Here is a 26,058-nt window from a genome sequence, read left to right on the forward strand (position 1 = left end):
GCAGAAGACTATTTCTGCAACTTTTCCTGTACATGGACGTCAGTATTTCATCGTCTTCTTTATATACCCATACATCAAGAAACCCTATCTCATTACTAGACCAGTTTCCCACAAATTTCAAAAACTCAGTGGTATTAATGTAGCTGATAAAAGCTTCCAAAGTTTCTATCGTCCCTTCCCATACAAGGAAGACATCGTCCACAAACCTCTTGCAGTACCCATTGGACCTCTTGTATTTAGTGTCCATAATAAATGTCTTTTCCCAGTGTGCCATTACGAAGTTGGCATATGAGTTTGCGCATGACTTACCCATCGCCACCCCTTTAGTTTGTAGATAATAGGATTTACCATAAGAGAACACATTATTTTCAAGAATTAGTTCTAGGAGCATCATGCATCTCATTGTTTCATTAGGAACCCCTTTTTTGTTAGAAATATTCTAATATATTCTAACCCGATGTCATTGGGTATTGCTCTGAATAATGAAAAACTCCAGCTTTACTCTGTAGCATATCGCCTACTCCGAGGTGATCTCTGCCTAACATATAAAGGTATGTCAAGCCCAGAGCTGTTGGACATGCTACACCTAAAGAAATCCCATTCCCTCCAAGCTACACGCTCTAGGGACCTAAACCTTGTCACCACAATAAACAGGGCACGCTGGAGGGATAGATTCCTGTCCCAGAGACTTCCTATACTCTGGAACAAGCTACCCATCTATGTCAAGCAAAGTTCTTCATTAGCGCTCTTCAAGAAAAATCTTGATGAGTGGATGGGAAATACACCCTGGGGATCACTTCTGTCTCTCTGCTGGACAGTGGCACAGGAATATAACTTTCTTGGGTAACGTAAGCTATGGTACCTTGCTGGCTAGGCTTACGTAGGCCCTTGGGCCGATAGCCTAGTACTTACTTATGAACCTATGAACATCCAATGTTACAAACAATGCTGTAGATTTAAATCTATGCGAAAATACATACTGTGAAAAACTTTCTAAAAAATATTGGGTATCTCTAGTTATGGTATCAGTCCCTTTTACTACACTTCTTAACTGCTTTTCCACATAAATTGGACCCTCATGAATGGAAATTGAATCCACAAATCTTCAGCATGGGAACGCAAAAATGGGGATGCCCAGACATAGATCTTTTTGCCTCCCCTCTAAATTGCCAACTACAAAAATTCTGCACAAGGACTTATCACACACAAGCATGGAAACTGGATGCTCTCTCGTTCAGCTGGAAAAGCCTAAAAGTTTATGACATCCCACCACTTCCTCTCCTTTGAAAGGTACTCCTAAAAGCCAGACAAGAAAAACCACAGATGATCCTGATTGCTCCAGACTGGCCACGCCAGCACTGGTACCCAATCTTAAAGAACTTAGCTCAAGGCCTACCATGGATTTTGCCTCATATTCCACACCTTCTAACTCAACAAAACAATCAGATCCTGCATGGTCAGCTCAAAACCCTAAACCTGGCTGCATGGCAGATTCATTAGTCAAACAGGCAACACCTCTCTCTAAAGCTGTTATGGATGTCATTTTGGAGGCCAGGAGGCCTAGCACCAGGAAAGCTTACTCAGAAAAATGGAAGAGATTCTGCGCCTGGAACCAGGCTCAAAGCCTTGACCCTCTTGTCCCAAACATTCCTCAGATTTTACAATACTTAAATGAGATGCTGGACAAAGGCCTATCCTTCTCATCAATTAAGATTCACGCCTCTGTCTTTTCAGCACATTACAACACGGATCCTCCTTTATTCTCTCATCCCTTGCTAAAGCAGTACCTCAGAGGGGCTAAAAACATAAGACCGCCACGGAGAGCACCAACACCAGTTTGGGACCTCAATTTAGTTTTGGAATAACTTACCCTGCCACCTTTTGAGCCAGCCAATACAGCCGATCTAAAATTTTTATCATGGAAAACAGCTCTGCTCCTAGCAGTAACTTCAGCACGAAGAGTCTCAGAGCTACAGGCATTAATGGCAGTGGAACCTTTTGTAATTTTTCATCAGGACAGGGTTTCTTTAAGGACAAACCCTACCTTTATGCCAAAGGTGGTATCTAGTGTGGCTCTTAACCAAACCATCCATTTGCCAACTTTTTATCCAAACCCCCAGAATAAAGGGGAGAAACTTCTGCACTCTTTGGACATACACAGGCAGCTACGCTTCTACTTGGACAAAACAAAAGCTTTCAGGGAAACTGAGCAACTGTTTGTAGCATATGCTGCAGGATCACAGGGCAAGGCTGTCTCAAAGCAGACTATATCCAAATGGATAGGACACTGTATTCGTTACTGTTACACTCGGCATGGAAAATCAGTCCCTAATAACATTAGACCACATTCCACCAGGGCTACAGCCACTTCAACAGCCTTTCTCAGAGGAGTACCTACCAAGGAAATTTTGGAGGCTGCAACTTGGAGTTCAGTGCACACCTTTACCAAGCATTACCCCTTGCCTCTTTACTCTAAATCCAGAGCAGGATTTGCAACTGCAGTTCTGCAGGGCCTCATAGCCATTCCTAACTCTTTATAGACCAGCCACCCAACCTTAGCTTTGGGATTATACCCAAATGTAATCACTGCAGCAGTGTAACACGATGAACATAGTACAGTTTTGTACCTACCATAAATGTAGATGTTTGAATGTTCACACTGCTGCAGTTCAGGTTACCCTCCCTCCATCCCCTCTGAACTAGCTGGACTTATCTACACCTTTCTATCCTATACAACCTTTGTGGTATATTTGCTTGTAACTGAAGGTATTGTTTTTATTTTATATGTATATTTTTTATTAGCAGTATGTATTGCCTACCTACTTGGGGGCACCTGACATCTGGGGCAAGAAAAACTGAAGAAAATGGCGTCGGATGCATCTTGTATACCCCTGGCGCACTGACGTCAGGGAAGAAGCGACAGCAACCGACGCCGGACCAAGACTTTGGCCGACTGCTGGGACCACCTGACGGCAGGATAACCCAAGTGTAATGACTGCAGCAGTGTGAACACTCGAACATCTGCATTTATGGTAGGTACAAAACTGTACTTTAGCCATGCTGAAGCTCAAGCTACAACCTGTATTTCAACTTCCACTGATTGTTGTCTGTTCCCCTCCCAGGTGTGAAAAAGAACTTGCATGCTTTCAGAAACCATTAACTTTTATCCCTAAGAAAAAAATGCACTCGCTATCTTTAAATAAAACAAAGGTGTTTATTTTTCTGTTAAATACATTGTAGTATTAGGGCTGCTGTCTCTTATTCACTTTCCATTATTTCGAGCTTTTTTTCATTGCACTGCTTACAGTTGTACCTTTAAATTCTGCATTTCCTTCGGCAAAGAATGCTCAGAACTCTGAAGATTAATTACTTGCACTTGCAGACATTTCATCCTCATGTAAAAGTAAACAGTGAATCGTTGTAAATTTTCCTGTGAACAGAATGTGCAACTAGGTCAGGTATGGACTTTTTCACTACCACTGTAAATTTGCCAGTGGAAAAAAACACAAGCTAATATTTTGCACATGTAAGAAACTTAGCATTCTAACGGCTTTCATCATTTTGTCTTCTTTTTTTTTCAAACCTACTTGTTTAGAAAAAATACTTGTTTACAGCTTAAACCAAAGGCGTTATTCTAGACATAGTCGCCCTTGTAAAGTAAATATCGTAATTCTACAAATAATCTGTGCACTTTTACACCCCTCCCCACCTCAGTAGCCCAAGATCACAGCATATTAACATTAAACTTTTGCCCAGTCTTTCTTCTGTTATACTGTAATATTTTACTTAGTTAAAAAGGTACTTGTTCACTTTAATATTTTTAAAACGTACAACAGTCACTGAAAAGACTTGCTCCACATTTAAAATTCCCCTGACTATGCACTACTCAAAACTACTTTTTCCTATATATAACATCCAGTTTGCATCTCAAAATGGTTTATGCAAGTAACAAAAGTTGTTTACATAGTTACTTTTTTTTTTACCATTTAGTATCTTCCCAACCCTTTAATGACATAAAGTATATGCTTTACAGTTCACTCATAAGTTTAACAAAGTCGACAAAAATCCAGTCTTTCTCATCTACTTTTTCTTGCAAAGCCATATTTCACAAATGTGATTGATGCGTCGTAGTCTCCCATTTATTCACTAAGTTCAGTGTTGCTGGTCTTTTTCTTGTTTATCCACATCTTCCAACACCAGACTCTAGTTCAAGTCCAAGGTACTACTGATTCTTCTAGTCAACACCCGTTTGTTTTTTTTTTTGTTTTTTTTTTGTTGGAGGAGGTCCCCCTCTCAAGCACTTTCCTGTTTCACTGGCAAAATATCGCTATGAAGTTTTATTGTCAATAGAATGAGAAGTAGAGTCTCCTTCTATTTGCTGGCTCACTTTTTGTTGAATAAACTTTATTTCCTCTTTGGCTTGTGCTTCCAAAATTGTCTATGATCTTCCAGAAAAAAATATTCTGAAGACAGATGGCTACAGCAACTTGAATCTTAGATTGCTGGGATACATTTATTCTTCTGCCTGGTGTATAGTAAATCATTTTCCACAAACTCTTTGCTCCCCCCAATGTTTATTTTCCCTTCTGCCACAGCTTTGTCAGGATCAACTCTGCTCCTGTCTGACTGCATCTTTCCTAATGCAGGTCTTGGCTGCTTTCTCATGGCCAGGTTTAGGACATGTACTAGCTGTGCCCTTTCAATTTATAAATCTTGATATGGAATATCAGTCCAGTTGCTTATTTATGCTTTCTTAAAAGTAATACAATCTGTTCCTTACAGTTTTTGTGATACAGGAAAAAAAACTGAAATTTTGTGCTGTATGTGCTCTGTCTTCTAATTGTATCATTTTTTGAAACCACTCTTCTTGAGAAGTCGCATACACAGCAGTCTTTTCTTCAGTTCAGCCTCTGAGTTTTTCTGTTTTATCAGTTCATTTGATTTGCTGGTTAGGTTTTATTTTTCCAGCCTTTTGTTAGAGTTGGTGTACTCTTTTAGTGTTTCATTTACTTTAGCCACCTTTGAGTACATCTGATTTTTTTTTTCTCTTAAATTACTGTAAGCCATCTCTTGTACCAAAGTTGAAGCTTGAACCCTTTTGCGGATGTAATGCTGGCCAACAGAGAAGTGTCCCCTGTGTCTGCCATAGACCCACTTGAATACCCTCTCCACCATCTAGATCATTCCTTCATCTTCTATCTCTCCTGAAGAGTGCCAGAGTAAAACTATTGAAGCATCCAAAGTAATATTCACCAGTCCCAGGTGAGTCTGATGAACTGTAGATTGTATCACCTTGATTAAAGGCTTTCTCTTCTAATCTAATGGCTTATCTCTTTTAGTCTTGCTCTGTTTGTAAACCAGTTGAACATATTGAATGTTCAAAGTTTAAAGACTTTCATCTTTTCCATCTTGCAGCTCTTAAACTATATAACCCCATATATTACATACAGAAGAATATGTTGTAAGTGAAAGAGTTGAGCTAAAAATGACAGAACAAGGAGGCAGAAGTGTGGCAGACCTTGACTTTTGTTTTCGTTGAACATGTGCTGTCCATTTCAACGTCCAGGCCAGTTCATTTTCATTTCTGATCTCTTTCTATTCTTCATAGTGAAATAATGGCACATTTTACCTTTGAACTTTAGACCTTGTTACTGGCAAGGGCCCTCTTGTCATCAGGTGAAGGTCTGGTAGCTGTTCCAAGGGCCCATCTTAAATATTTGGTAGGCATTAATTTACTTTGTTCTTGAAACTGGCTACCATTACTGATTGAGCATATAATTCTGTAGCTTCCTTTGGAGAAACTTAGTATCATTTTTAGAAGAACCTTGTAAACCTAAGGGTTCTCATTTTCCATTTAATTATTTCTTAAACATAGTTGTTTTTACCATAGCTGTACTATTAGAGCTACCAGTTTATCCAAAGTGCTCTTTTGTTTTTACTTTATAAAAGTGAAGATGTATTTATCTCCTGCAGCCCATTACGTACTGTAACATCCTCTGCTGTCACATGATCTCAGGGAAATTATATTAAATTCAACAAAATGGTTTCTTGATAGATCATGACTTTGTGAGCTGTGCAGTCACTGGCTACTCAGAGGTAGATTTTGCACTCTATAAATGGAAGTGGGATAACATTTTGACTCCTTGCAAACCTATAGGGCAATTAAATTTTTTTCGTCATATGTAGGCCACCTACTAAATGATCCATGATCTCCTGGTTAAAATTAGAAATATATGAACAGACTACCTCAAGGCTCTATCCCTGTATTCCGTCTCCTACAGGCTTTTGATTGGAGATCTATCCCTGGCATACAGGGTATTGTCAGACAACACTCTTATTGGACCCCCTGCATATCCACAAAACAAACAGCACCAGAATTACCCACTCTAAAGACTTAAACCTTGCCTGTGATATAAATAAGACCTGTTGGAGAGTGAGGTGTGTCCCAGAGACTATCCCATTTGTGGAACTGGCTCCCCATCCGTGTGAAGCAGAGTTCTTCCCTAACCCAATTCAAGTGCAGCTTGGGCAATTGGATGGGAAACCAGAAAGTCATCACTAATTTGGCACCTATGTCTCTAATGGACACAAGTAACCTGTAAATGGTTAGTCTCCCAAGCCCATGCTTACACTTATCAAGGGTATCAGAACTTGTCAGAGATTTGGGATGCATGGCTAGGCTTAAAAAGGTCCTTGTGGTCGTTAGCCCAGTAAACACCTATGAACCATGCTTGTAGAGATCACTGATGCAGGTAATCATTCCCACTGCCTCAATGGCAGTTTAGGTTATCTGCCAAAGTAACTGGCACTGGCCAGCTTTCTAAAGCTCACCCCCCTTCTCTCTGTGTGATAGCGGATTGGCTGAGCATATCCTGAGAGGGAAGCCTTTTGCTGTCGGAGAAAGTTCTGCTATCCAAAAAGGAAAGTCATCTACTTTTCACAGTATCCCGTACTGATTATTTTCCATCTTGCTGCTCATATAAGCCAAGTTTTGGACCCCCTTCCTCTCATTTTATTATTAGACTTATTCTTCTTTTTCCATTTTTGTTTTTTTAAATGTATACATTTATTTTAGTATTTTATTTCTATCAGTGTTTACAGTAATTTCTGTGGGAATTTCTGTTTGTAGCCGCATTTGTTTGGCATCCTTCTTAGAAATTTTTTTTTTACTGTTAGAGGAAACTTTAAGTATTTCTTTCACAAATGCAGTGAGTATTGTGATGTTGGACACTTGGGACAGTTTTGTGAGTTAGAACTGTAAATTACTTGTGCCTTTCATTACTTTTGTTACTCTGCATTATTTTCATCTTTTAACAGGAAAATATTGCAGAAGTTTGATTTTTCAGCTTTTATATATTTATTGTATACGGCTCTGCTCTGTGTTTTTTCTCCCGAACCCATCAGACCAGATAGATCTGTTTACTGCAGTGTTTCCATCACATACTAGAAGCAGGGGGCATAGCATCAGTGCCTGCAATTTGCAAAGGATTTTACTACAGAATATTTTTTGTACCAAAAGAAGAGCACTCCCAAGACCCATTCTAGATTTGTCCTTTATATAAATTTGTGTAAAAGTTCCAGAATTCAAAATGCTCTCCTTACAGTGGGCCCTAACATTGCTTTTAGACCACTGTTTCTTGATGACTAGATCTCAGGGATGCTTATCAGTCCTATTGCTCCCAGTTTCAGGAAGATTTTGAGATTTGCTGTACCTGGCTTATATTCAGATTTCTGCATTACCTTTGGGGGCTGTCTTGTCTTTTTGCAAAGTGTTTGTTGATAGTGGTTGCCTATTGCAGAACTCTAGGCATTCACATTTTTTCCTTGGATAAGTTGCTGATATGTGGAGCTTCTGTAACCAGGTGATTGGAGTCCTTAGACAAGATTACATCCCACATTTCCCACCTGGGCTTTTGACTGAACTTTTCAAAAGTCCTTCCTCTCAACAAATTGTTTTCTTGGGGTGTTTGATAGACACAGTAAAAAGGCTGGCGTTCTTGCCAAAAGAAAACGTTTTTACTTATCAAGACATTTTCTTGGATTTATCTATTCTAGATGTCACAGCAAGAAATTTCCTAAAAGTTCTAGGCGTCATGGTATCAGTGATCTTCATGATACCACTAGCCAAGATTAAACGTGAGCTATCCTGCAGGAAGGTTGGTCTTAAATGAGTAACTGGTACCAAATACATGTACTGAAATTAAATTTATTTATTTAACATTTGTTGAGTGGGAAAGTCCATCTTGGAGCAAGCCAATTTTCAGTGAAGGCCCAGGGAGAAACGCTCCAGATGCACGTCTTTGAAATGTGAGAGGAAACCAGAGTACCCGGCGGAAACCCATGCAAACGCAGGGAGGACATGCAGACTCCACACACAAGGCACCCCAGCCATGAATCGAACCAGAGAACCTCTTGCTGTGAGGCAACAGCATTAACCGCTGCACCACTCAGTGCTTTAAATACTAAAAAATGCCATACTGTATCCATTAGAAAGTCCTCTTCCTCAAGGAAGTACCATATTGACAATATGCCCCTAATAGTTGCCCAGTTGTTTAGGATTTGGGAACTTGTGTACAGTGACCTAACTTTTGATCAACATATGTCTGTCTTTGTAAGAAAGCCCTTCTGTATTGCACACGTTATAAACAAAGAGATTGTGTATAGATCTAGAGATGCCATTATCCCCCTTTACTCATCTCTCAGGCCAGTCATTGAATGTAATGATCCCTCTAGCATGTATCCATCCAGGTGTGCAACAACTGAAACACCACAGAAGATGCTGTACTAAAAGTATGCAAGACCTAAACAACATATCCTACATGAATCAATTGAAAGCCTTGTCACTGTACTCTATATCCTACAGACTAAGATGTGACCTGTGTCTGGCATACAAGGCATCCTCCAACCAAATACTGATAGATTTACTGTACATCAGCAAGTCAGATGATTTCAGAAATAGTCAGTCTAGGGATCTAAACCTCTTCTGCAACATCAACAGAATGGTTTAGATGGACAGCTGCATCTCGCAGAGGATACCGCTGCTGTGGAGCAGACTCCCCATACACTTAAAACAACATTCATCCCTGTCCATTTTCATGTGCAACTTATATCTGTGAAGGAGAAACAAAATTTACCTCAGGACTGCTCTCCATGCAACTTATGGACAGAGACAGCTTCTAAATGCTTTATCCCATGCATGGGTCCCCTCAAATGATCTATAGTATGATCCAGTTATTCTCTTTAGGGGTAATATACAATTAACAATGGGATGCATAAGGCTAATCTATAACCAAATGGAATAGTTTATTTTGAGCACAAAAAGGGAAATTGGCTATGCTTAAAATGGCCCGCAAGGGAACTTGTATATGAACCTATGAAAAATTCAGTACTACTTGAAGAATTGTTGGACCTAGTACCTTCATCCCTTGGATTTACATGTACCATTACTGGGATTTGTGAAACGGGAACTGCAGTGCTGGAGGGGTTACACTCTGAATCCAAAACTCTCTTTTTCAGACCTTAGTCTAATCTGTCCAGATGGACTCTTCAGATTTTGCATAGTGAGCATTGTCCGTAGGTGTTCATGTGCAAGGCTTGTGGGGTCCTCAGGACAGCCAAAGCACACACATATAAAAGAAGATGTTGGCAGTGATTCATGCCTTAAAAGTTAATCGCTTATGGACTCTGGGTACTTTTCTAGTGGTCACTGACAGCACTACTGTGAGTTGGTATCTGAACAAGCAAGAAAGTGGAAGGTCATATCCTCTTTGCTGGTTGGGAGTGACCACCTCAGAGCTGCTGTACATCATTCTGTCTCTTCAGGTCACATACATTCCATCAGAGCAGCCGGACCCTCAGAAGTGGAAGCTCCATGTAGAGGCCTTCTAGGACTTGATCCAGATGTGGTAACACCTCAAGTAGAGAGGTTTGTCTTCTTTCAAAACAGACAACTGAAAAAATTCTGTTTAAGACATCCCTGTAGCCATGCCTAGAATACGAGTTCTATCATTCCCATGGTCTTGAATGTTTCAGTATGCATTTCCACACTTTCTGCTGTTTCCCAGTGGTACTTCTGAAAATGCAGAAAGAGTTAACGATCATTGTGGTAACCCCCTTTTGGCCATAAAAGGAGAGCTGGTTCTCCCTTTTAATGGAATTGTCTAAGGGGAATTACCGCAAGTTTCATCACGGACTGCATCTCCTCACACAATATCAGGGGCGAATAGTACAACACCAACTTAGAACAATTGCAACCGACAGCCTGGGTGATTCTATTTTGATGCATTTAGGCATTTGTTCCCCAAGGGTATGCAGCAGGTATTTAAGGAGGCAAGAAAAACTGCAACTAAAACATCTTATGTTTACAAGTGGAAGAAATTTATTAGGTGGTGCTTGGCCATTAACAGGTCTTGAAAGGTTTTCAACCGCTCTGGTTTTGAAATATTTGTGTGAGCTTCTTAGAGACAGTTTGTCGTATTCTTCAATTGGAATGCATCTTGTGGTCATTTTAGATTATCTGCCAATGGATTCCCCATATTTCATATATTTTTGTGGTTTAACAGTTTATGAAAGGAGTGTTGTACATGAGACCTCCTTTAATGCAAATTCGTCCTCCCTGGGATTTAAACTTTATTCTTGAAAAATTGACCTTGCCTCCTTTTGAACCTGCCTTTCAGGCTGATTTATGCTTCATTACCTGGAATACTTTCCTGACATCTGCAAGGCGAGTCTCTGAGCTGCATGCTTTTAAGGGCCAACACTGTCTGATTTTTCATAAGTGCATGGTTGTGTTGCTCACTAATCATTATTCATGATTAAAGTTGTTTCTGAATTTACCCAGAGTCAAGCCATCAATCTCCTACTGATTTACCCTGATCGAGAAAGCAAAGGAGAGAAGACTCTACATACCGTGGATGCATTCAGACAGCTCAAGTTGTACCTTGACAGAATAAAGCCCTTTAGGAATGCTGAAGAACTATTTGACCTTTCTTAACACACTGTATAGGAAACAATCTGTCTCCAAGTAAACTGTTGTATGATGGTTGTCCTCTGCTATTGTTTTCTGTTTTTTTCACCGTGGTAAATGTCTTCAGGCACAGTTAAGGCTCAGTCAACTAGAGCCATTATTCTCTTTGGCATATTGGAAAGGATTGGTCTGTAGAAGCATTCTAGAGGCAGCAACATGTTCCTGTGGTCATACCTTCCCAAAAAAATGCAAACTAGATTCCTTTTCAAGGTCCAGGGCAGGTTTTGCTAGGACCATTCTTTAAGGTTTCCTGGATCCTTGTCCTTCCACCTTCCAGGTAGGATAAACCTTGGAAATCCACCAAAAATGCCCACTGAAGCACTGGGAATAATGAACATAGTGCAGTTGTGTAGGTCCTGTTTACCTGTAACAGTAGAAGTTCAAATTCCTGATTGCCTCAGTGGCAGCATCCACCCACCATCCACCAGATTGTGTGTAGTTGAAGTGTTTCAACCTCTTTGGTTTGGTTGTTGTATGTTTTTATCCCACTTACTCACTATAACTACACCTTTCTCACTCAAAATTCACTAACCCCTCCATATCTTAGCAGGTAGTAATGGCTTAAAAGTGAAAGAAGCTCTCATTTAATGATACCATACTACTCACGTATGCTTTTCTACCTCCTCCACCAACACTTGCTATTTATTCTTCTCTCTCACGTCTTTTTGTAACATTCTTATCTTTCTAATAATCAGCTCTGTCTCTTGTCTTTAATTTTCCCTCATGCTCATTACTGCACCTCATCTCATTCTATTACTCTGCTTTGGCAGCTGAATACTCATTTTTCACCTCCATACCTGAGTTGTCTGAATGCATCCAAGGTATGTAGAATCTTCTCTCCATCCATGCACAGTGGTGCACATGTTTCTACATTTTTAGAAATCGTCAGTGTTTTGAATAAATATGTATTAGTTTACTTAACATAAGCTAGCTACTTCTGCACTGCGCCTTGCTACTTGCAGTACATGTGATATTCTTGATTTCAATTTATCCTAGCAATATTTCTATAAATGCATTTCAGTCTGTTTTTATCTGTTGTGGGGATTTTGTCTCCCCTTGTATATAATTACTTATCTGCTGTAAAATGTTTTTGTGGAGCCTTCCCCCCAACTCACTGTTAAAATACTTATCCTGTTCCAGGACTTTTCTCCCCTTGTGTTTAAATATTCAACTACTGTTTAAATGTTTTTCAATCTGTTGTGGAGCTTTTCTTCCTGGGACTCCACTGAAAATGGGCCATTGGCTCAGTCAGACTTTCCCAGTCATCAAAGGATAAATATGGTGATGCAATTTGATTACAATTTTCCTCTTGCTTCGTATACTTTTCTCCCCTCATTTGTGGAAGCAAAAAAGCCTGAACACTGAGGCAGTGACGAATTCAAACATCCACTGTTACAGGTAAGTAGGACTTGTGCAAGAGTACTTTGGCAGTCAATAGTATGAGATCCTTTCCAGGTACCTGGTAATAAATTTTATTTATTGATTCATAGTACATAGGCAAGGGTGGATAGTGGATAGGTCTCCTGAGCAGTTAAGGAATGCCAAGTGAATTATGTTTTCTCATAAAGGTATTGCTTCTTAATTAGTCCAAGCTGGATTTTCCATTTGTTATGTTCCTTCAGGAAGGACGGTGTTTGACGATAGCACCTTAGTCAAAATATAGGTTACACTGAATTATAGACTAGGTCACAGAGACTGGCAGTGATTTCTTTAGTATCTCCTCCCAAAGACTTCATCAAAGTTCATTTTGGATAGTATTAACTTTACTTTTACTACTGGGAACTAACGTCGGGCGGCAAGATGCCAGGGCACTTCTATGAGCTAGGCTTGTAAAGGCTCCAGGGCCATGAGCCTAGTACACACCTGTGAACCTATCAGTGAGGCTAACCAAAGTACCTCATTTTATTCACAGTGGTGCACATTTTTTTACCCAGCCTTTTAGCAGGCCTGTCTCTTGTAAAGCACTGAAAGCTGTTTTGGGTTTGTGAGATCATCATGTCAGGGTTCATGTGGTAAGGTCACTAGAGCTTAAAGGTCTTTAGCCTGTTTGGAGGCTACCAGTATTCATGTGAGTTTTTGGACCTTTCATATGGAAGTTTATTTCCCTTCCCCAGATTTCTATTGGACTGATAGAGGCAGTGAATGTTCCATTGTAAAGTGAATCAGGGTTAGACAATGCATCCTCACATTAAGAAGTCTAAGGAAAGAGGCACATAATGAGTAAGCTTAGAAACAATGGTTAGAATCAGATTGATAAAGGTTAAAATTGCATAAATTCCTTTTCCTCAGCTTTATCGGAGAAGCAATGAGATTAGCATATATAATACTCCCTGAGTAGGGTAAAAGGGATAATTTATTAATCTTTGTAGTACAGGGAGGGATATTTTTTAAACAAGTTAGGGAATTAGCTCAGGGAATTTGAAATGTTCCTCATAAAGATGAACTCTGTAAACCATCTCTCACTGCTGAGGGGAGAGGAAAGCATTTCATTAAATGTGGCTATGATTCTGTCGATGACTGCTACAGGCATATTGCCACAGGATCTGTGCTGCAGGATTATGCTTAGTTGTGTCTATTACCCCTTCTGGCTGACATCAAGATGCAGTTTCTTAATGGTTCTCTAGAAAAGAGCAAACTCTTCAAACCGCAGCCTCTTCAAAACGAAATTTAAAGGTCATGCTGCTAACGCTAGGAATCTTAACATGAAACTGCACTCATTGCAAACATTCCTTGCCCTGGAAGATGCTGACTTTTGTGCAGTCACTGAAACCTGGTTCAAAGCAGTGGAGAGCATGCCATCTTTACCAGGTTACTTGTCCTACCATACTTTTAGACCCCAAACGGAGGGCTACAAAGCCAAAGGAGGTGGAGTTTCAATATTTATCAGACATACACACCTCCAGGCTGGTCAAACAGTATGACACACAGGAGACACTCAAGGTGCAGTTAACTGTTGACAAAAAATATTCAAATCATAGCTAGCTACAGACCCCCAACAATGACACAGGAGGACCATTCCATGTATCTGGACTTACTTGAATACATCAAGATTCAACCCTCTACCCTGATCTTGGGTGACTTTAACTACCCAACCATAGAGTGGAAGACCTATTCTAGCTCAAACACAAATGCCCAGAGATTCTTCAACTTCGTCATTGCCACTGCATTGGATCAGCTGGTCGACATCCCCATGAGAGGTGAAAATATCCTGGACCTGGTACTAACCAACATGAGTAGCCACTGTGGATCCCTACACTGTCATCCTCCTTGGCAAGATCCGACCATAAAACAGTCACTTTTGAAGTCAACATCTCCCATGACCCGACCCCCCACCCCCCCCTTGCCAGGGTCGAACAAAAAAACTTTTCCAAAGCTGACTACAACTTCCTGAGAGTAAGTATAAGCAGCTTCACAACCACCATCCCTTCAGTTGGAACAAGCACTAATGTCCAAGTCTACACCAAAAAACTATATGAGCACCTACATAGCTGCATGGACTCAGCAATACCTGACAGGACCAAATCATCTTTCTCAAGGAAGAGTGAACCTGTCTGGTGGATAGCAGCAATAAACAGACTCTATAATAAAAGGAAAAAATTGCTGTCCAGGACCGAGAAGGAGCAGGTGCCAAGTTGGAAGCAATCTCTCCTTTGTCTGAACAAGCATATAAGGTCACTGGTGAAATCCTGTAAGACTAACTTCAAGTCCAAATTGGCCGCATTCACTACGGACAGTCACAAGGCCTTTTTTGCATACGTCCGCAATCTCAAAGGTAACTCCCAAATCTGCTCTAAAATGGCAGTCCAGAGTACCATATACACAAACACCATTGATGTAGCCAACCTGCTGGCAGACAAGTTCAGTGAAAACTTCACCCCCTGTCCCCCCATCAGTAAACCAGGACATCCCCAGCACCTGCCCCCCCCCCCTCACCAGGGAGCAGTTCGTTAATGTCCTCTCAAAGGCAAAAAATATAGCTTTGATGGGACCCGGCAGCATCCCTCTCTGTGTCCTACATGAACTCGGGCAAGAGCTCTCAGAACCACTAGCCACCCTATTCAACCAAAACATGTGCACTGGCTTTGTCCCAGCAGAATAGAGGACAGCCAGTGTCGTCCCTCTACACAAAGGTGGAGCATCCACTGACACAGGCAATTATAGGCCCATCAGCCTAACTAGCCTGATCTGCAAGGCCATGGAGCACATTATCATGGATCTTATAAACAAGGACATTGGCAACTTCCAAACGCTTGATCCCACAGAGTTTGGTTTTGTCAAAGGGAGATCATGCCTGTTAAACTTGGTCGCCTTCTTCAAAACAGTCACCAAAGCCATAGATGAGGGGAAGACGGTGCACACTGCCTACCTTGACCTAGCCAAAGCCTTCAACACTATTCCCCATTCAGGCATGATAGATAAACTTTGCCAGCTAGGCATCAACCCTTATGTTACCAGATGGGTAGGTAACTGGTTCACTGATAGAACCCACTCAGTCAAAATAGGGGAAGCTACCTCTGGTAGTAGACCTGTAACAAGTGGCATACCCCAAGGATCAGTCTTGGGGTCTCTACTGTTTAGGATTTACTTTTTTGAGGTGCAAGCCAAAACCAGTGGTCTGTGGCTGACCAAGTTTGCAGATTACTGCAAGCTGGGCACTGTCATAAATGCCTGTAGTGATGTCAACATCCACCAAGAGGGCCTTACCCAAACTAATGACTGGTGCCAGAAGTATGGCCTCAAACTGAATGCCAAGAAATGCATCATTATCCCCTTTGGGAAAATGGCATCCCCACTTGTTATCACATTAATAACAATGTACTAAGCACACAATCAGTTGTGAGGGACTTGGGCACCCCAGGTTGATAGCAGCCTGACTTTTGACCACCACGTTGCCTCCGTTGTATAGAAGGCTTTCTACATGGCCCACCTCATAAATAAGGGTATTTCATCCAGGAACAAGGAGGTCATAACATCCCTGTACTCCTCCCTTATCAGACCCATTACCGAGTACAGTGCCCCCTTCAGCATGCACCTTGTCAAGCACATGCAGCAGTTGGAGAGACCACAGAGTTTTCTGACCGGGAAAATCCAGGGTCTCAAACACCTGTCCTACACAGATAGGCTAAAAGCCCTGTCCCTCTACTCGGTCTCATACAGACTGCTTAGAGATGACCTGTTTCTGGCATACAAGGCTGTCTCAGACTCAGTTTTGAAGGAGTTGCTGCATATCCGTAAGTCAAACTCCACTTAAGCAACCCCACATGCAAGGCCTCAGCCTGGTCTTTGACATTAATAGAACTTGCTGGCAGGATAGATTTGTGTCCCAACGACTCCCCCATCTGTGGAATAGACTCCCTCTTCATGTCAAGCAGAGTACCTCACTAGGCCTCTTTAAGAGAAACCAGGATGGCTGGATGGGGAACAGAAAATTATACCCCTGGGATCCCAGCTGTGCCCCTGCTGGATAGGGAAAACAGGTGCTGATTTTATAGGAATATGGGTGAAATTCTTGGCAAGGCTTATAAGGATCTCTGGGCCAATAGCCTAGTATTGTCCTATGAACCTTTCAAAGAGATCTTCAAAAAAAAGTTTGAACAAAGAGGAAAATGATGCATTAATTTAAACAGGAGATTCCTGAAGACAGCTTTGAACTTGTCAAGCTGATACCCCATAGCCATTTATTTTCACCAGATGTTTTGTTTATTATTACGGAGACTAGAACATTTGTTGCAGGAAAGTTGTCTGTCAAAGTAGGCAAAATTCTCACATTGATATGGAAAGACTGCCAGCGCATTAGAGATCATATTTTAAAAATCTATTTTTTATCTTTTTTTCATCTTGTCTTGCGGCAATCTGCCCGATTCACTTTCCAGGCTGTTCTGTGTAATAGCATGGGAAGTAAATACTGTGGGATGAAATAGCCAGGGAATTGTTATGGCTGGGCTTATATAGGCCCTAGGGCCGATAGCCTAGTACCAACCAATATATATATATATATATATATATATATATATATATATATATATATATATATATATATATATATGGATCTAGGACGTTTGTTCGAATGAGCAAACAAACGGCCGGGCATACTTGCGCAAAAGTGCTTTTCACCGAAGAATCACATTCACGTAAGTATGACTGTTGCCGAGTCTGTACTACGGTGCGGGTAAGGGAAATTTCCCTTTTCCCCACCGTAGTGCGGTCTCGGAGGGAGAATATTAAAGTAGGGGAGTATGGGAGGCACAGCCCCCCCACATGGGGGGGTGCTAGGGGGGCAAAATGTAAATGTAGTTTTTTTTTTTTTTTTTTTATTTTGTCACACTTTTATGAATTTGGACGTTTGCTCAGTTGAGCAAATGTCCTAGATCCATATATAATTTTTTTTTTTTATTTTACAGAACTAATTTCTGTCTTTCTAGCATGCACTCACTTCTGAGTCCACATCATCATGTATTGCCTTTTGATGTTGCTGATCCAGAGGCAGGAAATTTATTGAAATTAGTACTACACAGTCCCAGCATTTCTGTTGTACATTTTTGCTGTGAAAAAACAGTTGGTCAGGACATAATTGTGCGAATAAAGAAAATGTATTATGTACCTTTTTAAGGTCCGTAGTGTTGAGAGCTGTAATAAGTTCCCCAGAACTAAGCTCTCTTGTTGCCCTTTTTATAATTTGCATAGTTGGGCCAAAACACAGTTTTATTCAGTTCTTGCTATAACTCCTTAAATTGACTGCAGTGAATTAACTGATCGTTTCAGTCAATGCCTATGGGCCCATCATTTGGGTCTATGTCATATTATTGCAACCTCAGTCCATTGAACACCTCTTCATTGACCCGTTTTCATCGAAACGTGAATTCACCGCATGATCATTCCATCAGACTTTTTCCCGTGGTACGTAACCAATAGGCCAACCTAACAACCGCATCAAACACAGAACATTTTAACCCCCCCCCCCCAACTATATATACCAACTCCGAGATTGCACTGCAGTGGGGAAAAGGGGCAAGTTCCCGATGATGACCCACTGGTAACTTACCGTGGGAAAAGATTTGATGGAACTATCGTTTGAATTCAGGTTTCGATGAAGACATGTTTGATGGACTGAGGTTTCAGTAATATGATATAGACCCTGCCATTTTTACCACTAATTAAATGAATGTACATATGTAAAAGTTCAGTGGAAGTAGAACTCCAGGTGCATGTAATGATTATATTAATTTACCTGCGGGCATGTCTTGAAGAAGCAGCATAGGAATTTGTCCAGTTCCAAACTCGCCAACATGAGTGTTGATGAAAACGTTAAGAAAGAGAGAAACTAGTAGTCTTAAAACTTCATTGATTAGTTCATTCACAATTTCCAGAAGTCATGAAACCTGGGTAGTCTTCCAAAGCAACAAGCTTTTATTCGTCACAGACAAGCGATCCTTAGTAACAAAAAAAAAATGTGGAATGCTACCTGGGTTTCATGATATTTTGGAAATTATTGTGACTAAGCTCATCAACAAAGTTTTAAGACTACTAGTTTTTCTGTTTTTTATCTTTTTTTTGCATGTCTTGAAGCGTACAAAAAGAAAGCCAGGAGTGGCACAGGTGGTGTATGTAATTTTTTTTCATAAGTTTGGAATTAATAAAAATTGAGATAAGGGATAGGCAAGTAACTGAGCAGCATTTCATGACTGCATAAAGGTAGAAACAGAAGTGCAAGATTAAATTTGGTTGTACACCTCTGTATTTGATTTTTAAGTTTTTCAGTATCTTTCAGACATCTTTAAACAAGGCTACATATACCCTTCTTTTAAGGTGCACTTATAAGTGGTTTCTTTTTTTTTTCCATAATAAATCTTTATTGTTATATTATTTTCATACACAAGTAAAAACAAACACAACATTTTAAGAGAAAAAATATAAAACAAAGGATTACTAACTAATATCACTATCACACCAAACAAATATACAATATTTACAAGAATGCTTCCATGTAAAACATTAAGAATAGAGAAAAAACAAAAAGTAGTTAACATTTTCAGTAATATACAGTTTAAATACAAAATTCTCTCCAAGCAAGTATATAAATGTGAGAATTATGCTTATATAATATTAAATATCTGTTCCCAAATTTTTGGTTATTAATGTTTTTATTATTTGGACTTGAGTAGTTTATGAGCTAATATATGCCTTGTTGCCAAAACTCTAAAGTTTTCCCAAGATGTTTTAGATGGGTCTAACCAATTAGTGGCTATATAAAGTTTCATTAACAGAAAAATATTAATATATATGGTACTTTGTGATCTAGGGAGTTCTTTCGGAGGAATATGTAAAATCGTAAACTTCCATGACAACGTTGTACTTTGGTAACCCATCTTCTGAAGTTGAATCTTAAGGGAATTCCAAAGCTTATATATGCATTTACAGCTCCAGAACATATGAAGAAGATCAGCCGGTTGATTTTTACAGTATGGACAAGTTGGAGAGTTTTTAACATTACATTTATGTTGGGTAAGGCGTGTATAATATGAATTATTCCATATCATCAACTTGGATATACATCAATTTTTGAAGAGAAGTAGATTTGATAGGTCAATTGCTTTTAACATATTACTTTTGTCTGTCACTAAAATTTTCTCTTCCCAATAGTTGGATAACAGAATTTTATCATGAAATTTAAAGTCTTTAATTAATTTGTTGTTGTTATATATTTAATATCCCGTTGGAGGGCTTGCCACAACTCAAAGCATTTATTAAGATTTTCATCTTCAGGTTTAAAATTTAAACAGTAGCTCATAGCAAGTTCTCTAATTTGTCTCAAAATAACAAGATAATTTTTGGGTAAGTTAAATTCTTGTCTTATTTGATTGGCTGAGCGGTCCAGATATTTGTATATATCAATCAAAGTTAAATTAACTATTAGTGGAAACTGTTTAAGATCAATTAATTGATTGTTCAATTTTAAATTAGGATTCCTATGGAATGGTTGAAAAACCATCCTATATTGACCCAGATCCAAAGATTGAAATAAATCTTGTATAGATAATATGTTAGTTTTAATATGTTCAATAATCCCATAAATTTTCAAAGTATCTTTACCTAAAAAGGGTATTGCTTTAGGATTAATGTTTAACTTTAAAATATATCTATAATTCAAAATCACCCAAGTTGGTGTCCACTTAGTAGTAGTTGTATCATAGTTGGCAGTTCTTAGAATTCTGTTAGAGTTCACGATTAGGTAGTACAACTTATAAGCTGTTTCTTTTGCAGCCCAGTGGAACTTCCTGTTTTTGCCAACATAAGAGTAAAACATTTTCTTATGATTAGCCTCCATCTCTAGCCATAAAGATGCACTATATACCTGGCTTAGGAATTGAAAAAAATAGCATTACATTCTTTAGGATTTGTCCATACAGACCTATAAGACTTTCTTTTTGAATTAGTATCCCCATCCAGAAGGCTGCCTGAACTGCAATCTTTGCTGTAATGTCCAGGGAGCTTTACACTATCTTCAACAAAGGCAAGTGTTCTCGAAAGGTCCTGTATGCACAAAGTGGTTTCTAAACTCTGTGAGTCTATCACGTTATCAGTCTTGTATCTAAAACCTGATGGAATTTATAGATCACAGATGTGCATTGTCAACTGAAATGTTACATGCAAGTAGGTTAGCGGTTTGTCTCCTTCATGCCATGCAAATCAGTTAACTCATAAAACAGTGCTTTCGAAATGGCCGACACTGCTTTACCTGCTATTATAAGTATAGCTTGGACATGTCAAACCCCACTTTGCTAGGTCAGGTTCTGCTGCTTTCTTCAGGAATGTTTCTGCCCAGAGTGTTTGAGTCTGCCATTTGGACTTCTATACACAACTTTTCTAAGGACTGTACTGTGGTTGCCCCTTCTAAAATTTGCAGTGCTTTGCCAGTTCAGCTCTATAGGTCATGTTCTAGTCATCCACCCTTATCCAAAGTCAGGGCCCTACACAGCATGGTACTTTATTCATCTTATGAATGTCTTGTGGCAGTTATCCTTTTTGACTAACTTACTACAGATGTGTAAGGGTACTCACCATAATGTGAAAATGCTTGAATAAGGTGATCATTGTCACACAAGTGGCACCAGCGTGGTGCTACCTTTGTCTTTGGCCTACCTTCCTAATGTATAGAGTTAGTTTTGGGCTACTGTGCATTTGCATTTCTAATGGTGATGGGGGACTTAAATGTACAGTGTACAAATTCCTTATAGAATCACTTTGTAAAGGCTTAGATATATATACATTTTTGCTTTCAGGTGTGTTGGGAGTGCATAAATCATTAAGTCGTTAAGTTAGGTTGTAAAGTATTTGTTAGTGAGTATTCTGGCACTGTGCTGCTCTCTAGTGGAGACTTGGGAACATCACATGTGGATGTGTTCATGCATAGGGGGGGTCAGGCAGACATATTGGCATGTCATGTGCAAGGAACGTTTATGCAGTCATCACACTATTGTACACCCTACACCTCAGGGAAAAAGAGTAGGACATAAAGAAAATCTGTCTGCAGGAATGTAGGATGCTAAGCTAGATGTCTCAGTCTCCTTTTGTTCTACCTCAAAGATGGACATTTTATGCGCCAGCTGTAGTCCCAGGCTGACAGCCCTGGTATGGGGGAGAAAATCAAGCCAGTCATTCAAGAGGATTCCAAAGACTAGGCACATATGTTAGTAACACACACTTCTGAATGCTGGAAAAAAGAACAGGCAATTGCATGGGTTATGCACTCCTGGGCTTCTAAAAGTTCACAGCATTGGAAATAACTTTGTAACCCCTAGACATGAAAATTCTTTCTAATTCTGTCAGGAAAGAGTCCACTTAAAGCAAATTCCCAGTCACCTCCAGAAAGTGCTACAGCAGTTGATTGTTTTATAAGAACATCTGTAAGTATACAGCTGTGGTTTGCATTACATGCTTCAAATAACTCTGCTTTGTAGAACAGTGTTGACTGTGATCTCCGCCCTGTAGAACTCATTGCTTGCTGTTCGTGTAGTGGGATCAGACTAGTCAGCTTATACAAAATTCTGTTATCAGAGCAGCAGTGAACCACAACAATGTACGATGTATAGGGTACATAGTGAACAGGCAGTACTAAATACATGTCCTGCTTGAAGGAAATCACTACCTTATTTTCATAAATAGGAGTAATTCAGTACAGGATTTATGGTCCTCAAGTGTCACACAAGCCATTCAGCATAATAGTGCACATCATTAGCTGGGACTTTATAAACCCCAAGGGGTAATGTATTATCGAACAGAAATGGAAAGCAAACTTTATAAGGAAGGGAATACCTGGTGGTCTGTTGGTTAAGATTTGGTGCACTCACCACTGTTGCCTAGGTTTGATTCCCAGTCAGATAAGCTTTATTGTATTTTGTAGCATTGTTGGTATAGTGGCGAGCGTAACTGTCTTCCAAGCAACTGACCTGGCTTTGATTTCTGGCCAGTGGAAGAACTCCATGCGTTTAACATCTGGGGTTTGGCATAATGGTCAAGTTGTTTACCTTACAGACACAAGATGCAGGATTTGATTCTCATCTTTAAGATAAACTGGCTAGGCTTAAAATAACTAACAAGGGCAGCTAGCCTAGTACGAACATATGTAATGTTTGTGTGGTTGCAGTGTTCTGAATAAAATGATGGCACATTGTAAGTTGCAAAGCATACAGGAAGAAAATTGCTGTCTTGTGTAGGGCAATGTTAAGAATTGTACATGTAAATCTGCATATAATAGGGCATCTCTTGTTGTCTAGTTACTGTGGTGTAGTATCCAGTGGGTGAAGCTGTACTGAATAATTACACACAGCACGTTGCATGGTGTGATACTTGTGTATATTGCAGGTGACATGAACCACAGCATATAATTTTTAACTTCTGCACATTAACCATGTTAGGCTGTAATGGCTGCCACTTATGCACAAGTATCTACATTGCTGGGCCTTTTTTCTGTACCTTACTGGCTGTTTGAAAATGTGTTCATGATGCACATTTTGTCACTGCAGAAAGACTTAAGTTTGATGCATTACTTAGTTTTACATTGATAGTAGAAGTATAATGCACAAATGTATTTTTTTACTGTATCATAAATGTCTGTTTCTTTCTGGTACTCTACCTCAGTGTGGGAGGTCCATTTCCACCCGTCAAACCCTGACCATTTGTTCAGTTGTTCAGAAGATGGAACACTCTGGCACTGGGATGCCTCTGTGAGTACAGCTGAAATACCAACTTTCCTTCACCAAGGTAAATAATTTTGGTCACCTTTCATTTTGAGTGCAAGTTAATTTCTGGCATGTTGTAAATCTGTGTTACTGCTAAAGTAAAGAGACCTTGCTTTCATACCGTGTTGTTGCACTGGGATCTCATCTATAGACCTGCAAGTCTTCTGTATCAGTGTTTGCAAGAGAATGTCTTGGCCATCATTACTTCACTTCTTTCTGTGACATGTTAGGATGGAAAGTTCCAAAATCATCTCTACTGTTTTCTCCTTGTAGCATACTTGAGTCATTATCTGTAATACAGGTTTTCAGCTTCCAGATTTTCAGTGACTTCTTAAATAAGCAACATTTTCGTGAGTTTTCTTATCCTCATTTGTTTAATAACTTGATATTTATACATTTGCTGTCCAGTCTGCTGGGCTGATAGTGACTTGAGAGCAAGTCTTGGCTCAGAGGAGAATTATTTAGTTAATGTAGATCACATCATTACTGACAATGTACCATGTGTATAGTGCAGTATGACAGTACCAAGCAAGATAAGTCGGTGTGTGTGCGCTTCTGTATTGTAGTCCGTGCCTGTGACTGGTCACAGCACAAGATGATGCATTCTTTTGGCTAATTACTGGATAAATTCATATGATTTTTCTTGGTTTAATTTCTCCAAGTCTTTTGGATTTCTAATGCCATGACAGGAGTGGACCCCATCAGGGTACATTTGAAGTTCATGAAATTTAATATTGCTTTAGTCCTGGCTAGAATTGCTCTTCTCAGCTCCCACAGTGTACCCAGAACTGACTCCTCAAGTAATTGATATGGAGTTGCATGTATTGGCAAGATCTGATATTGTTAATCCTCGTTCATTCCTTATGCCTGGGTTATCGGTTCTGACCTCTGAACCGAGCTGGCCATCTTCCAAGCTCACGACAGCCACAAACTCTCGAGCTAAACTCTTACCCACAATTATCCTCTCCCTGTTACCTCAGATTTCGTTTGCTGCATCGCCATTCAGTCGTGTCAAGCCCCTTCTCTTGAGCCAAGTAAACTTCTTTGATAATACTTTATCGTATTGCAGTTATTCTCTGTTCTAAATTTGTTAAATAGCTATCTCTTACCCTATCGTATCTAGCAACTCTTTTTTGTTTTTTTCTAGCCCTTCTTTCTTCTTACCATGAGGTAATGCCTTTACCATCGTTGGTAAAATCTTTCCTGCTTTAACTTCTGGTATTTCTCGTACTATTGTTGGTATCTCTTCTGCCTTCCTTTTCTTTCTTCCTCCTATCATGGCAGAGAAAAAAGGTGGTCCGGGATTTAAAAGATGTGTGGATTGTGGGCATAAATTGCCTATTTCGGATGCACATGCGTTGTGTTTACTGTTTGGGTGTGCCTCACTTGACTTTTGACCCGCCTTGCGAGATTTGTGCTAATTTTTCTAACAGGACTTTGGCGGAAAGGAAAAATAAACTGATTTTAAAGGGACTACTTAAATCTTCCTTTTCAGAGGCTATTTCTGGATCAGAGGCTTCAACCCCTCCTAGTTCCCATAAGAAAAGAGATGAACACAAGAAAGCCAAGTCTCTACCGTCATCTCCTGCTGGGAATAACCAGGAACCAAGACCTAAGAAGGCCAAACTTTCTAGTTCAGATTTGACTTCCTTGGCCCCGAGGCTTTCGGTGCCTAGATCTTCGGCACCGAGTTTTGTGCCCTATATCTCATCGGAACTGAGCGGCCCCTCTGTTCAGACTACCTTAGTGACACAGACGTTTTCCTCTATCCAGACCTTTCTGGCATCGATGACTGTTCTGTCGCCCACTCCTGATTCAATTCCGACTATTTTCATGGCACCGACTATTCTTTCGGTACCGACCACCTCATTTTCCACACAGACTCTCTCGGCACTTACCATAGTGCCGACTACCACTTCGGCACCAACATAGTCCGTGCAGACCTTTCCTTTGGCACCGAGGATTTCCTCGGTGTAGGCACCAATAGTACAAGCCTTAACGGCTCCGTTTTCGGTGCAGATGCCTATTTTTGCACCGTCCAAAGACCCCTTTGTGGGCACCGGGTTTCCTGCATCTTTGGATAGACCTGACTCCCCTTAGCTATGTCTATGTGATCCACTAGAAGCCTCTCGGAACATGATGTGGTGTGCCTTGTGCATCAATTGCTTTTGGCCAGAGGTACCCAACCCACCAGGAACTACTCTTCCTTTGGAGGTGATCACCCTTCTCCAAGGACTCGTACTTATTTTCCTCCTTCATTGCCTTTGAAGCCCCCTGCTGTAGCACAGACTTCTCTCACTTCAGCTCCTTTCATGGACCTCACTAAGGAATCGCAGTTGCCTTTGTGGCAGGAGAGACTGGTCACTCCAGTCACTGCTCTGGATGCTAGCTGAGACGTATGTACCCCTGTTTTTCACAGCCATCCAGAGACTCATTATCGGCGGGCTGATTTGCTTGAGCGGGGTGTGGCCTCCTCTGGTGGACCAGGAAGGCTCTTGCGTCTGTTGGTGATCCTGTGCTATCAGTGCCCCCATCCTCCTCTGGACCGCAATTTACACAAGACACCTCTGGCGGACACCGGGCACAAGGTCCTCAGGGCACACTCCCACTGGAGGCCCCTTTTGCACTGTCTTCTCCAGATTCTCCCCTGAGGAAGTTCATTGCTAGAGTTCGTGTAAGAGGAAGCACGTGGACTCCCCAGACGAGTCCCTCATGCAAGACGGACTTTGATGATGGGGAAGGGTCCCCTCGGTCACCCTTTGAGGTATCCTTTGGAGATATCCTCGAAATACT

The 26,058-nt window shown here is 40.4% G+C and overlaps 1 protein-coding gene across 2 annotated transcripts in view; it reads left to right on the top strand.

Moving 5' to 3' along the window:
* Positions 1-26,058, top strand: part of NUP43 (nucleoporin 43) — a 784,265-nt gene that overhangs the window by 592,186 nt on the left and 166,021 nt on the right. For both annotated transcript variants that reach the window (XM_044069310.1, XM_044069319.1), the window contains one exon: positions 23,165-23,287. In XM_044069310.1, coding sequence (XP_043925245.1) covers positions 23,165-23,287 — 123 coding nt within the window. The remainder of the gene's footprint in view (positions 1-23,164; positions 23,288-26,058) is intronic.

This window comes from Protopterus annectens, chromosome 1.part0 (assembly GCF_019279795.1).
Source record: "Protopterus annectens isolate FY-2018-M chromosome 1.part0, PAN1.0, whole genome shotgun sequence".
NCBI classification, from domain to species: Eukaryota; Metazoa; Chordata; order Ceratodontiformes; family Protopteridae; genus Protopterus; species Protopterus annectens.